Genomic DNA, 16,504 nt, shown 5'->3' on the forward strand with positions numbered 1-16,504 from the left:
CTACCAGGGGAGGCACGTGGACTTCTCCCAGCCCGCAGCCCACATTCGTGTTGTTATCCAGGGACTAGCCTGTGTATAAGCCATTTCTGCAGTCCGGATGCAGTCGTGTTGCCCTAGCAGAGCGGTGGGATAACGCGCCGTAGCCAGAATCCTGTAGCAGTGGCCGCGTTTCTTGAAGCGCCCCTAGAATCTTCCACTCAGACTGTGTTATATTAGTGTGAAGATGGCTCTCGCATCGTATGAACCGCTGCCACCGGCCCTATCTGTCAAAAAAAATATGCTTCATTCATTTGCATATTTGCTAATTAAAGTAGCTTCTTGGAAACATTAAGTAAAATATCTTCTGTAACCTTTATCACCGCAGTTAATGGATATAGTCTAGCAAATCTCATAGACGGCCCTTTAAATAATGTAAATGATTATGAATATGTAACTAGTTAATAGGCAGCAGTGAAAGGATTATCCTGTTGAGGTTAATGAATGTGCCGCTCTTGTAGTATGGAAGACTAGGGGCACGCTTCACGCATGAGCGACCTAATGCTTATTACAGTGTGTGCCATGTATGTACCGTGTGTTCTGTGTACACTGACTAATGACTGTATGGGGGGAGTCTCACTTCCCAAACATATTTAATCTATGCTCATTCCCATCACCAGAAACCAGCACAGGGGTTAATAAGCGTCTCCAAATATTATCCATTGGGGAATAGGATGCAAATAATGTGAAGTGATTGGTGTGTGTACCTTTTACAAGGCAGAAATTCCTGTAATGACATAAGAAGCTGCACACTCTTACAGGCTGATAACTGCGGACAGTAGCATGTAACACGGCAATTTACTGCAACTATATTCCATATGCAACTGCTATTACCGGGTCCTGGTCAACAAACTCTTCCCCATACACAACGTACTGCAAGTGTACTCCATACACAACTTACCGCAACTCTACTCCATATGCAGTGCAACTTAACACAACTCTACTCAATATGCAGCTTACCGCTACTCTACTCCATATTCAGCTTACCACTACTCTACTCCATGTGCAACGCAACTTACCACTACTCTATATGTAACCTACCGCTACTCTACTCCATATGCAGCTTACCACTACTCTACTCCATGTGCAACGCAACTTACCACTAATCTATATGTAACCTACCGCTACTCCATATGCAGCTTACCACTACTCTACTCCATATTCAGCTTACCACTACTCTACTCCATGTGCATCGCAACTTACCACTACTCTATATGTAACCTACCGCTACTCTACTCCATATGCAGCTTACCACTACTCTACTCCATGTGCAACGCAACTTACCACTAATCTATATGTAACCTACCGCTACTCTACTCCATATGCAGCTTACCACTACTCTACTCCATGTGCAACGCAACTTACCACTACTCTATATGTAACCTACCGCTACTCTACTCCATATGCAGCTTACCACTACTCTACTCCATGTGCAACGCAACTTACCACTACTCTATATGTAACCTACCGCTACTCTACTCCATATGCAGCTTACCACTACTCTACTCCATGTGCAACGCAACTTACCACTAATCTATATGTAACCTACCGCTACTCCATATGCAGCTTACCACTACTCTACTCCATATTCAGCTTACCACTACTCTATATGTAACCTACCGCTACTCTACTCCATATGCAGCTTACCATTACTCTACTCCATGTGCAACGCAACTTACCACTAATCTATATGTAACCTACCGCTACTCCATATGCAGCTTACCACTACTCTACTCCATATTCAGCTTACCACTACTCTATATGTAACCTACCGCTACTCTACTCCATATGCAGCTTACCACTACTCTACTCCATGTGCAACGCAATTTACCACTAATCTATATGTAACCTACCGCTACTCCATATTCAGCTTACCACTACTCTACTCCATGTGCAACGCAACTTACCACTACTCTATATGTAACCTACCGCTACTCTACTCCATATGCAGCTTACCACTACTCTACTCCATGTTCAACGCAACCTACCACTACTCTATATGTAACCTACCGCTACTCTACTCTATATGCAGCTTACCACTACTCTACTCCATGTGCAACGCAACTTACCACTAATCTATATGTAACCTACCGCTACTCCATATGCAGCTTACCACTACTCTACTCCATATTCAGCTTACCACTACTCTATATGTAACCTACCGCTACTCTACTCCATATGCAGCTTACCACTACTCTACTCCATGTGCAACGCAACTTACCACTAATCTATATGTAACCTACCGCTACTCCATATGCAGCTTACCACTACTCTACTCCATATTCAGCTTACCACTACTCTATATGTAACCTACCGCTACTCTACTCCATATGCAGCTTACCACTACTCTACTCCATGTGCAACGCAACTTACCACTAATCTATATGTAACCTACCGCTACTCCATATGCAGCTTACCGCTACTCTACTCCATATTCAGCTTACCACTACTCTACTCCATGTGCAACGCAACTTACCACTACTCTATATGTAACCTACCGCTACTCTACTCCATATGCAGCTTACCACTACTCTACTCCATGTGCAACGCAACTTACCACTACTCTATATGTAACCTACCGCTACTCTACTCCATATGCAGCTTACCACTACTCTACTCCATGTGCAACGCAACTTACCACTACTCCATATGTAACTTACTGCTTCTCTACTCCATATGCAGCTTACCACTACTCTACTGCATATGCACTCTACTCCATGTGCAATACAACTTACCGCTACTCTACTCCATATGCAGCTTACTGAAACTTGGCTGTAACACGGCTATGTGACACATTTACACAAGTCAGCTCTGACCTAAATACATATTTACTTGTAGTGGAACTTTGTAATATGCTTCATTGCAAAAAAAAAAAAGTTATTGTCAAATTTTATTTCTGTGGCGCCAGTTGACTTTGCAGCGCCCGCACATAGAGGATTATACGGTTACACACTGAACAGTATAGACAGATACAGACAAGAAACTATAAACTTAGATACATAATTACAACCTTCAAAATGTATAGCTACAAACAAAACAAGAAGAGAGGACCCTGCTCGCAACATTACATAGTTACATAGTCAGTGAGGTTGAAAAGAGGCAAAATGCCCATCGGGTTCAACCTGTATTCTGTGAAGCGGAAATGGGGGGAAACGGAGAGTGTGGGGAGCAGAACAGTGGGACGCTCAATATGGAGAGTTAGGAGGAGGGGCAGTTGGCTACACTTGGTGTGTTTTGGGGGCACGTTGTAAAGGCTGGAAGACTAGGTTAAAGTCTGATTGATCAGGGGAGGACCTTCCAGAGGATGGGAGCGGCGCAGGAGAAGTCCTGGTGGTGGGAATAATAGGAAGTCATCAGGATGGAGAAGAGGACGTGGTCAGTGGGTGAGAAGGAATGGGGGGTGGGCAGTGGTCGGGGGCTTTGTATGTGAGTGAGAGGAGTTTGAATTTGGCTCAGTTTAGTTTAGGGAGCCAGCCGAGACATTGATGGAGGTGGGCAGCAGGTGTGTTGGCGAGCATGGACTGAAGAGGGGTGAGATGATAGAGGGGAAGGGTACAGTATTGACGCAACGTCTAGCTTAATTATCCCGCCCTGTTCTGTCACAGTATAGTACCCTCTGTCCCATTTCCTTCGGTTTGGCAGAGCTTCTGGGATAGCACCAGTAACTATACCTGTCGATATACACTGCTCAAAAAAATAAAGGGAACACCTAAACAACACAATGTAACTCCAAGTCAATCACACTTCTGTGAAATTAAACTGTCCACTTAGGAAGCAACACTGATTGACAATCAATTTCACATGCTGTTGTGCAAATGGAATAGACAACAGGTGGAAATTATAGGCAATTAGCAAGACACCCCCAATAAAGGAGTTGTTCTGCAGGTGGTGACCACAGACCACTTCTCAGCTCCTATGCTTTCTGGCTGATGTTTTGGTCACTTTTGAAAGCTGGCGGTGCTTTCACTCTAGTGGTAGCATGAGACGGAGTCTACAACCCACACAAGTGGCTCAGGTAGTGCAGCTCATCTAGGATGGCACATCAATGCAAGCTGTGGCAAGAAGGTTTGCTGTGTCTGTCAGCGTAGTGTCCAGAGCATGGAGGGGCTACCAGGAGACAGGCCAGTACATCAGGAGACGTGGAGGAGGCCGTAGGAGGGCAACAACCCAGCAGCAGGACCGCTACCTCCGCCTTTGTGCAAGGAGGAACAGGAGGAGCACTGCCAGAGCCCTGCAAAATGACCTCCAGTAAGCCACAAATGTGCATGTGTCTACTCAAACGATCAGAAACAGACTCCATGAGGGTGGTGTGAGGGCCCGACGTCCACAGGTGGGGGTTGTGCTTACAGCCCAACACCATGCAGGACGTTTGGCATTTGCCAGAGAACACCAAGATTGGCAAATTTGCCACTGGCGCCCTGTGCTCTTCACAGATGAAAGCAGGTTCTCACTGAGCACATGTGACAGATGTGACAGAGTCTAGAGATGCCAAGGAGAACGTTCTGCTGCCTGCAACATCCTCCAGCATGACCGGTTTGGCAGTGGGTCAGTAATGGTGTGGGGTGGCATTTCTTTGGGGGCCGCACAGCCCTCCATGTGCTTGCCAGAGGTAGCCTGACTGCCATTAGGTACCGAGATGAGATCCTCAGACCCCTTGTGAGACCATATGCTGGTGCGGTTGGCCCTGGGTTCCTCCTAATGCAAGACAATGCTAGACCTCATGTGGCTGGAGTGTGTCAGCAGTTCCTGCAAGACGAAGGCATTGATGCTATGGACTGGCCCGCCCGTTCCCCAGACCTGAATCCAATTGAGCACATCTGGGACATCATGTCTGGCTCCATCCACCAACGCCACGTTGCTCCACAGACTGTCCAGGAGTTGGTGGATGCTTTAGTCCAGGTCTGGGAGGAGATCCCTCAGGAGACCATCCGCCACCTCATCAGGAGCATGCCCAGGCGTTATAGGGAGGTCATACAGGCACGTGGAGGCCACACACACTACTGAGCCTCATTTTGACTTGTTTTAAGGACATTACATCAAAGTTGGATCAGCCTGTAGTGTGTTTTTCCACTTTAATTTTGAGTGTGACTCCAAATCCAGACCTCCATGGGTTAATAAATTTGATTTTCATTGATAATTTTTGTGTGATTTTGTTGTCAGCACATTCAACTATGTAAAGAACAAAGTATTTAATAAGAATATTTCATTCATTCAGATCTAGGATGTGTTATTTTAGTGTTCCCTTTATTTTTTTGAGCAGTGTATAAGTTCCATGAGTTGGGACAGGGGGCATGATCGCAGCTCCGGGGACGTCTAGCACTTCTGACTCCTCCCCTCCAGACCCGCATCCATTACTGCATTGTAGCCCCTGGCACCCTGTGTTTGCTGCTCTGCCTTGTAGGATGGCGGTGCACAGGACATAAAATCCCAACTTTCCCATTGTATGACAGCCCTGCTCGTGGTTGGGACACAGCCACAAAATTGGGACTATCCCCCATAAATCAGGACAGACCTGTGTCCCTCATATCTGCCTAATCATCTCACGCTCTTACCACAAAGGCTATAATTGGCGTAAGCGGTGATATTATCAATATGTGACAGAACGCATTGATCTCGGCCGGCGGCGGCCCCGTGATGGATTAGCGCACACAGCGCTGTACAGGTAAATATTGCAGCTTTTCCAAGTCAAGGTTGCATTACCATATCCCCTCATCAATGCAGGGAACGCTATATCTCAAGATGGGAGACTTGTAATCAGGCAGAAAGTGAGTGACAGTATAGCCGCCCTTCCCCGAGTCTGCTCGCTGTGTAAGCGCCACTGTAAGAACTGGGGAACTGTTTGTTTAGCTGCGGAGCGCTGGGTAACTTTTATTTTATTTTGGATGCACGTACGAATGTGCTGGCAGATGTTATGCCAGCCGCCCGTAAATCTCCTGTCTGTGGCGTGAAATGGGCACCGGAGCATCGTTTTGTGCCGGAGTAAGACGGCAGCTTCAAAGATCAATGTAGATTTATAGTATGTATGTGGCACGGAATCCCATCGTCACATATGGGTCTCCCACCGAAGGCGGCTTTATTGATTTACTGTCCCCATTCTCTAACAGTAGCAGTTGCTAGTGTCTGACCCGTAATAGCTGCACGTCTGATATGTACAATTCTGTTTCTGCATATATATATATTTATATTTATAAAATATTATATAGGGTTTAGTATGATATCCTGATGGACTGGATGCTGGCAGTCATAATACCAAAAGCGGCATCGCAACAGCTACGTTGAAAGTAAAATAACCCTCCCCTGCCCCCTACCCTAACCCTCTCTTCCCCGCTGCCTACACCTAATCCCTTCACTGCCCCCTACCCTAACCCTCCCTTCTCCGCTGCCTACACCTAATCCCTTCACTGCCCCCTACCCTAACCCTCCCTTCCCCGCTGCCTACACCTAATCCCTTCACTGCCCCCTACCCTAACCCTCTCTTCCCCGCTGCCTACACCTAATCCCTTCACTGCCCCCTACCCTAACCCTCCCTTCTCCGCTGCCTACACCTAATCCCTTCACTGCCCCCTACCCTAACCCTCCCTTCCCCGCTGCCTACACCTAATCCCTTCACTGCCCCCTACCCTAACCCTCCCTTCCCCGCTGCCTGCACCTAATCCCTTCACTGCCCCCTACCCTAACCCTCCCTTCCCCGCTGCCTACACCTAATCCCTTCACTGCCCCCTACCCTAACCCTCCCTTCTCCGCTGCCTACACCTAATCCCTTCACTGCCCCCTACCCTAACCCTCCCTTCTCCGCTGCCTACACCTAATCCCTTCACTGCCCCCTACCCTAACCCTCCCTTCTCCGCTGCCTACACCTAATCCCTTCACTGCCCCCTACCCTAACCCTCCCTTCTCCGCTGCCTACACCTAATCCCTTCACTGCCCCCTACCCTAACCCTCCCTTCCCCGCTGCCTACACCTAATCCCTTCACTGCCCCCTACCCTAACCCTCCCTTCTCCGCTGCCTACACCTAATCCCTTCACTGCCCCCTACCCTAACCCTCCCTTCTCCGCTGCCTACACCTAATCCCTTCACTGCCCCCTACCCTAACCCTCCCTTCTCCGCTGCCTACACCTAATCCCTTCACTGCCCCCTACCCTAACCCTCCCTTCTCCGCTGCCTACACCTAATCCCTTCACTGCCCCCTACCCTAACCCTCCCTTCTCCGCTGCCTACACCTAATCCCTTCACTTGCACCTACCCTAACCCTCCCTTCCCCGCTGCCTACACCTAATGGCTTCACTGCCCCCTACCCTAACCCTCCCTTCCCCGCTGCCTACACCTAATCCCTCCACGCTTGGTGCATAACCCTAACCACCCCTTCTAAGTGCCTAACCCAGTGATGGAGAACCTTGGCACTCCAGCTGTGGTTGAACTACAAATCCCAGCATGCCCTGCTACAGTTTTGCTATTTGGCCATGCTAAAACTGTTGCAGGGCACGCTGGGATGTGTAGTTCAACAACAGCTGGAGTGCCAAAGGTTCCCCATCCCTGGCCTAACCCATCCTCCCTCCCCGGTACCTAACCAACCCCCTTCCGTCCCTGCACCCCAACCCCCTTCTAATGGCTAAACCTACCCCCCCCCCCCCCCCCCCCACCCAACACACACACACACACATTTGGCAGGATGCGAGCGCGGCCCGCTTGAAGAATGATCTGGATTCTGACTGTCTGTATTTTGACGCCGGGCTTCTGCCATCACTCGTGGAATATTGACCGCCGAGATTACGTTCTTCGGGATATTGGCTGCATCCCATTATATTATATGAAATACAGGGTCAGGCCACACGCTGCCCAGACCGTATATACAATAGGGTTCTCTTTCTCTGGCTTCTTTATTATATTGGTTTGTGGTATAGGATATTTTTGAGCGTATTGGTCTCTTGGTGGCTGCTAGCATCATCCTAACTACAAAGAGAGTGCAGGAATACTCTGCATATAGGGGATTATAGTACTGTGAGGTCTCATACATACAGATTCCACTACATACAGATTTTATTATATATATATATATATATATGGGAAGCGGTCGGAATCCCGGACGTCGCAGTGCCGACACCGGAATCCCAACTAGCGCTGAAATACCGACGCCCGACACTAGCGCCACAGGATTTCCTCGCTCTTTGGGTGTCAATGCCCCACAGCGTGAGCCACAAGGGGCTTGCTAGGGCTCACCCCACTGCCGCATACAGATTGTCAGGATCCTGCTGTCTGTACACTGACATCCGGGATCCCGCCCACTGGCTTTACATTCCGATCCCATATACATATGTATGTGTATAATGTATATATATAAATAAAATACAGCAGTGGTTCTCAAACTGTGTGCCGTTGTACCCTGGGGCGCCTCGAGACACTTGCAGGGGGGACTTGGATTGGTGGTCCAATGTATAACCAGGGCTGGCGAATCCTGTCCCTCACCAGATAACTCAGCGTAAGGATGACATATAGACACAGTTTACTTAATCTAATATTTTCTAGACTTTTGGCCTAGGGTGGAGTGAGAAGTATTCTGCTGCTCTAGGGTGGAGTGAGAAGTATTCTGCTGCTCTAGGGTGCTGTGAGAAGTATTCTGCTGCTCTAGGGTGCTGTGAGAAGTATTCTGCTGCTCTAGGGTGGAGTGAGAAGTATTCTGCTGCTCTAGGGTGGAGTGAGAAGTATTCTGCTGCTCTAGGGTGGAGTAAGAAGTATTCTGCTGCTCTAGGGTGCTGTGAGAAGTATTCTGCTGCTCTAGGGTGCTGTGAGAAGTATTCTGCTGCTCTAGGGTGGAGTGAGAAGTATTCTGCTGCTCTAGGGTGGAGTGAGAAGTATTCTGCTGCTCTAGGGTGGAGTGAGAAGTATTCTGGTGCTCTAGGGTGGAGTGAGAAGTATTCTGCTGCTCTAGTGTGGAGTGAGAAGTATTCTGCTGCTCTAGGGTGGAGAGAAGTATTCTGCTGCTCTAGGGTGGAGTGAGAAGTATTCTGCTGCTCTAGGGTGGAGTGAGAAGTATTCTGCTGCTCTAGTGTGGAGTGAGAAGTATTCTGCTGCTCTAGGGTGGAGTGAGAAGTATTCTGCTGTTCTAGGGTGGAGTGAGAAGTATTCTGCTGCTCTAGTGTGGAGTGAGAAGTATTCTGCTGCTCTAGGGTGGAGTGAGAAGTATTCTGCTGCTCTAGGGTGGAGTGAGAAGTATTCTGCTGCTCTAGGGTGCCGTGATTCAAAATAGTTTGGGAACCACTGATATACAGTGTAATATCTATTCTAAAATTGGCTGAAGATTCGATGAACACACATCAATGTGTTTGTTGGCTTCACCCATCCATACTTCATACCCTACACCCACTAACCCCCCCTTGTCTTCCAGGTCCTGCGACTCTGTTCATCAAACTCTTCCCCATGCGCAACTTACCACAGCTCTACTTCATATGCAACTTACCACTACTCTACTACATATGCAACTGCTATTGCCAGGTCCTGTTCAACAAACTCTTCCCCATACACAACGTACTGCAACTCTACTCCATACATAAATTACCACTCCATATGCAACTTACAGTTACTCTACTCCATATGCAACTTACCGCTACTCTACTCCATATGCAACTTACCGCTACTCTACTCCATATGCAACTTACTGCTACTCTACTCCATATGCAACTTACCGCTACTCTACTCCATATGCAACTTACCGCTACTCTACTCCATATGCAACTTACCGCTACTCTACTCCATATGCAACTTACCGCTACTCTACTCCATATGCAACTTACCGCTACTCTACTCCATATGCGACTTCTAGTACAAGGTCCTGCGACTCTGTTCAACAAACTGCTCCCCATACACAATGTACTGCAACTCTACTCCATACACAGCTTACCGCAACTTTTCCTCATACACAGCTTGGCACAACTCTGCTCCTCACACAAGCTTACCGCAACTCTACTCCATACGCAACCTGCTGCAATTCTACTTCATATGCAACGCAACTTACAGCAACTCTACTCCAAATGAACTTGCGCCAACTCTTCTCCATATGCAACTGCTATTGCAAGGTCCTGTTCAACAAACTCTTCCCCATACACATCGTACAGCAACTCTACTCCATACACAATTTACCGCAACTCTAGTCCATATGCAACTTACCGCTACATTACTCCATATGCAACTTACCGCTACTCAACTCCATATGCAACATACCGCAACTCTGCTCCATATGCAACCCACCTCTACTCTACTCCATATGCAACTTACCGCTACTCTACTCCGTGTGCAACACAATTTACCGCAACTCTACCCCACTGCTAATGCAAGGTCCTGCGACTTTGTTCAACAAACTCTTCCCCATACACGATGTACTGCAATTCTACTCCAAACACAGTTTACTGCAACTCTTCCTCATACACAACTTTCCGCAACTTTACTCCATATGCAACTTACCGCAACTGTACTTCATTTACAACCTACTGCAACTCTACTCCATATGCAACTTACCGCAACTATACTCCATACGTAATTCACCGCAACACTTCCTCATACACAACTTACCAGTAACTCTGCTCTATATGCAATTTACCGCAACTCTAATCCATACGCAATTTACCTCAACACTTCCCCATACACAACTTACAGCAACTCTACACCATATGCAGCTTACCGCAACTCTACATGCGCAAGTTACCGCAGTTTTTCTCCGCACATATATTCTTCCATCAATTTACCACTCCAAATCCCATTTACTGTGCACTCATGTACAGAGTATTACATGACTAGTCCCTATGGAGGGAATGATCTGCAGGTCTCTAGATAGGCTAGGTGGGTAATAATCTTGCAAGTAAGTACAAAGTAAAACCGGATCTTTATTGGAACAAGTTTCTAAGTTGATGCATTTTGGGTCTGTAAAAGGGAGAACGTGGTTCCTGTACCCCTGAGCAGCCCACAATGGGTTAAGTGACCGTTAACCACCCATGAACCCCCCCCCAAACCCTCATTTCTGGAGCCACAATCTAATTTCACTTGCTGCAAATATTATGTTCATTTGTTTGGAAGTGTTTATCTGAAACGTCCTCTATAAAGATATAATTAGGCCGTATGTCACTCTAATAGGGCTGTTGCTGTTAATATTTATAGAATTCCGTTTTATTTTTGTTTTTTAATAACTGAGTTAACCTTTTATGATTTCTACTTTGGTTGCTTTTATTTACAAGAACATTAAATATATATTATTTGCATTTTCCGAGCAATCGCGAGGAATGCGGCAGCGGTTACACACTTTAAGATCCCGTCTTTTTTTTTTTTTTCTTATCAAAATTTTCCCATTTTATTGACTGTATTAAAAAAATAAATAAAACAAAAAAAAAATCACCCAGCGAGCAGAGACCTCTCCAGTGTCCACGAGCGGAGATATTGGACAGGAGTGACAATGTTTTGCGCTGTTATCTGCCGGCGTTGGAAGGCTGTGATAAAGTCTTGTGCTGGGAAATGAACGATCCTCGCCCTTTGCGGTGACAAATAAAAATGTTTAACCAGGACTCCTGGAATCTGCCGGTGTCTCTGATACATTGATATTGCCTCCGAGTTTCGTGTCCCGTGTTTTCTCACCAGCCGTTATCTGTTTTAATGACAGGTGGTCAGCAGCTGTCAGGAGAAGATCCAGCACTGGTAAGTGTAAAATACTGATAAAAGAATAACATTACTGTCTTCCTATCCGTAATCCTTAATTCAGTCTGTGTTCTAGCTGCTGTACTGATGTAGACGTGTCCTTCTATTGAAAATAATATTGCTGTCTACGTAATGGCCTTTGCTTTTTGTATTTCAGTTTTGCATAGCGTTCTCTTTATATCTGACGCCTGCACTAAAGTGGCATCCTGTAAACATCACCTTTTCTAATACCCCTTTCACATTGCAAAAATAACCCGCGTCAGTGTGCGATGTAAAAGGGGCCTTGGAGAATTCCCGGGTCGCCTGACCCAGTAATTCAACCTGGGTACTAAGAAGGGTTATTCCCGGGTTGAATACCGGGTCAGGCGCAGTGTGAATGGGTTGCCGGGTTGATGGGGAGAGGCAGCGCGGAGATAATCTCATCTCCCAGTGCCGCCTCCACCCCCGCTGCCAGCTCCGCCCCCCGCTGCTATGGCAACTGACCCGGAAGCCAGTAGTGGCAGCGCTAGAGTCTCCAATACTGGATCCCATCTGGGAAGGACCCGTTTTCAATTCCCGGATGGGATCCGGCTTTGGAGATGTGAAAGGGGTATAAGCGTGCCCATGATCTCATTTTTACTTGGCTGTCCTTCTGCAAATCATTATCTCCTGTTCAAAATCACTCTGGAGGGCAGACAAATATGGCTGACAATAAATCTCAGCAGACAGAGAGGTGTGGAAGGGGAGGTGCTTTCCCCCCATGGTACTTCCCCCCAGCACACTGACAATTACCTGTAACCATACCTGAACCTATCTGGTAATAGAATTTCAGAGAATTGGTCACATGCGTTTGCAAGGACATGGATAAGCTGCTGAGCCGCGTCAAGGCTTCTCCGATATCAGCAGTCCTAACACTACATAATAGCAGTGCCCACATAGGGCCATGTGATTTGTCTACAGTAAGGCCTCATGATGAAGGCTCATACAAAACCGCATCCAGACTGAGGGCCAGCTTACCTTAGAGCCACCCCATAGATCTCCCATTAGCACTACAAGGACCAGCATGCCTTCCAAATGCTGCTCCCATTCAATGGGAGCAATACATCTCAGCATATCATGTGATGACAGAGGTGCGAGGATTCTATGGTACAAAGAGCTCAGAGAGTCTGCTCCTAAGCCTCTCTGCTCATCCCAAGTATTGGGAATGAGGGTGTGCTGATGTATAAACGATGATGAAATACATGTACTTGATGCAGTCATGCACATTACCCCTCGTCTACAGATTCTTACTGACGTGTGAGCCTTTATCAATGTCTTCCTGGTTTAGTTTCATTTATATATGAAAGCACTAGGCTGATAGAAATTGTACGTTTTTTAATGTTTTAATTGTGTGGATTAATGAGGAAATAATGTTCTTTAGAACGGAGAGCTGAGGGAACCTTGGTGCTTAGGAATTCCTGATAAGTCCCGTTTTAATTATATTTTATTCAGGCACATTATTAGACTAGTTCAAATGGGTGAACGGTTACTATTACATTATAAGTTCCTTTACCGGAGGCAGACGGAGCCTGCTAAGTAATGAGTTTATAAACTGTGATTAATCATATCAGACCAGAGTAGGTAGCAGGAGACTAAACAGAGCTGCGTTACTTGTATTTGTTTCCAATTATTCTCCTGTGCCCATAGCTTGGATATTAGGTTTATAAGACTATTTTCAGAGAGGAGCTGCTGTAACACCAGAGGCTGTCACTGAATGGCCGACCTCGTTATATCTGTACAAGAAGTAGCCTATTCATTAAAAGTACGGGGCAAGCGAATTAATAGAATATTATTATTTTGTTACTAATCTATATAATAACCATAATTAAACAACAAGTATCTAACCATTGTTTAAGGTCATATGTCAAAGTGTGAGCCTAAGGAAGCTAGTTGTCTTGCAGTCTCCTAGGTAATTTGTTTTGCAGTTTGTAATAAAGGTAAAGGAGACAATGGGGCTGATTCAAATGTTGTTGTTTTTTGGCGTTCGCAACTAGAGGGTGCCCAGCGGCAGCAATTCAATTTTTTCAGCCTCCTGAGGTGCGTGAAAAAATGTTTCCAATCCCGGCACTTTGGACGCCCAAAGCAGGAGTTTACATGGGTTTAGCCATTTTACGCTGCTAAACGCTGTCTGTTTGGGCGTGACATGCGTGATGTGCATGGGTGCCCAAACAACAAATGAATAGTGACAATTGTTTGGGCATCTAAACAGTCCCGTTTACACTGGACTTTTAGACACCCAAAACAATTGAATTCCCCCCAATGTTTCATGTGCACCAAGGGGAGAGTGTGTGTGAGCGGGGAGGATCAATCACAGCCCAAAGTCTCTTGAAATTTACATCTAGTCACACACTAACCTGCTACATGCAATGTGTGATATCTCCATCCAGTCACACACTAACCTGCTACATGCACTGTGTGATATCTCCATCCAGTCACACACTAACCTGCTACATGCACTGTGTGATATTACCATCCAGTCACACACTAACCTGCTACATGCAATGTGTGATATCTCCATCCAGTCACACACTAACCTGCTACATGCACTGTGTGATATCACCATCCAGTCACACACTAACCTGCTACATGCAATGTGTGATATCTCCATCCAGTCACACACTAACCTGCTACATGCACTGTGTGATATCACCATCCAGTCACACACTAACCTGCTACATGCACTGTGTGATATCACCATCCAGTCACACACTAACCTGCTACATGCACTGTGTGATATCTCCATACAGTCACACACTAACCTGCTACATACACTGTGTGATATCACCATCCAGTCACACACTAACCTGCTACATGCACTGTGTGATATCCATACAGTCACACACTAACCTGCTACATGCACTGTGTGATATCTCCATACAGTCACACACTAACCTGCTACATGCACTGTGTGATATCACCATCCAGTCACACACTAACCTGCTACATGCACTGTGTGATATCCATCCAGTCACACACTAACCTGCTACATGCACTGTGTGATATCCATACAGTCACACACTAACCTGCTACATGCACTGTGTGATATCTCCATCCAGTCACACACTAACCTGCTACATGCACTGTGTGATATCACCATCCAGTCACACACTAACCTGCTACATGCACTGTGTGATATCACCATCCAGTCACACACTAACCTGCTACATGCACTGTGTGATATCACCATCCAGTCACACACTAACCTGCTACATGCACTGTGTGATATCACCATCCAGTCACACACTAACCTGCTACATGCACTGTGTGATATCACCATCCAGTCACACACTAACCTGCTACACGCACTGTATGATATCTCCATCCAGTCACACACTAACCTGCTACATGCACTGTGTGATACCTCCATCCAGTCACGCACTAACCTGCTACATGCACTGTGTGATATCTCCATCCAGTCACACAGTAACCTGCTACACGCACTGTGTGATACCTCCATCCAGTCACACACTAACCTGCTACATGCACTGTGTGATACCTCCATCCAGTCACACACTAACCTGCTACATGCACTGTGTGATACCTCCATCCAGTCACACACTAACCTGCTACACGCACTGTATGTGAGATCGCCATCCAATCACACACTAACCTGCTACATGCACTGTGTGATATCTCCATCCAGTCACACACTAACCTGCTACATGCACTGTGTGATACCTCCATCCAGTCACACACTAACCTGTTACATGCACTGTGTGATACCTCCATCCAGTCACACACTAACCTGCTACATGCACTATGTGATACCTCCATCCAGTCACACACTAACCTGCTACACGCACTATATGTGAGATCGCCATCCAATCACACACTAACCTGCTACATGCACTGTGTGATATCTTCATCCAGTCACACACTAACCTGCTACATGCACTCTGTGATATCTCCATCCAGTCACACACTAACCTGCTACATGCACAGTGTGATATCTCCATCCAGTCACACACTAACCTGCTACATGCACTGTGTGATATTGCCATCCAGTCACACACTAACCTGCTACATGCACTGTGTGATATCTCCAGTCACACACTAACCTGCTACATGCACTGTGTGATATCCCTATCCAGTCACACACTAACCTGCTACATGCACTGTGTGATACCTCCATCCAGTCACACACTAACCTGCTACATGCACTGTGTGATACCTCCATCCAGTCACACACTAACCTGCTACACGCACTATATGTGAGATCGCCATCCAGTCACACACTAACCTGTTACGTGCACTGTGTGATATCACCATCTAGTCACACACTAACCTGCTACACGCACTGTGTGATATCACCATCCAGTCACACACTAACCTGCTACATGCACTGTGTGATATCTCCATATAGTCACACACTAACCTACATGCACTGTGTGATATCACCATCCAGTCACACACTAACCTGCTACATGCACTGTGTGATATCTCCATCCAGTCACACACTAATCTGCTACATGCACTGTGTGATATCTCCATCCAGTCACACACTAACCTGCTACATGCACTGTGTGATATCTCCATCCAGTCACACACTAACCTGCTACGTGCACTGTGTGATATCTCCATCCAGTCACACACTAACCTGCTACGTGCACTGTGTGATATCTCCATCCAGTCACACACTAACCTGCTACATGCACTGTGTGATATCTCCATCCAGTCACACACTAACCTGCTACATGCACTGTGTGATATCACCATCCAGTCACACACTAACCTGCTACGTGCACTGTGTGATATCTCCATCCAGTCACACAC

General features: G+C 46.6%; 1 protein-coding gene across 1 annotated transcript in view; it reads left to right on the forward strand.

The window, feature by feature from the left end:
* The window catches only part of URI1 (URI1 prefoldin like chaperone), a 226,586-nt gene that overhangs the window by 70,678 nt on the left and 139,404 nt on the right, over positions 1-16,504 (forward strand). The window contains exon 2 of the mRNA XM_063946044.1: positions 11,679-11,713. Coding sequence (XP_063802114.1) covers positions 11,679-11,713 — 35 coding nt within the window. The remainder of the gene's footprint in view (positions 1-11,678; positions 11,714-16,504) is intronic.

The sequence above is a fragment of the Pseudophryne corroboree genome, chromosome 11 (genome assembly GCF_028390025.1).
Source record: "Pseudophryne corroboree isolate aPseCor3 chromosome 11, aPseCor3.hap2, whole genome shotgun sequence".
Lineage (NCBI taxonomy): Eukaryota > Metazoa > Chordata > Amphibia > Anura > Myobatrachidae > Pseudophryne > Pseudophryne corroboree.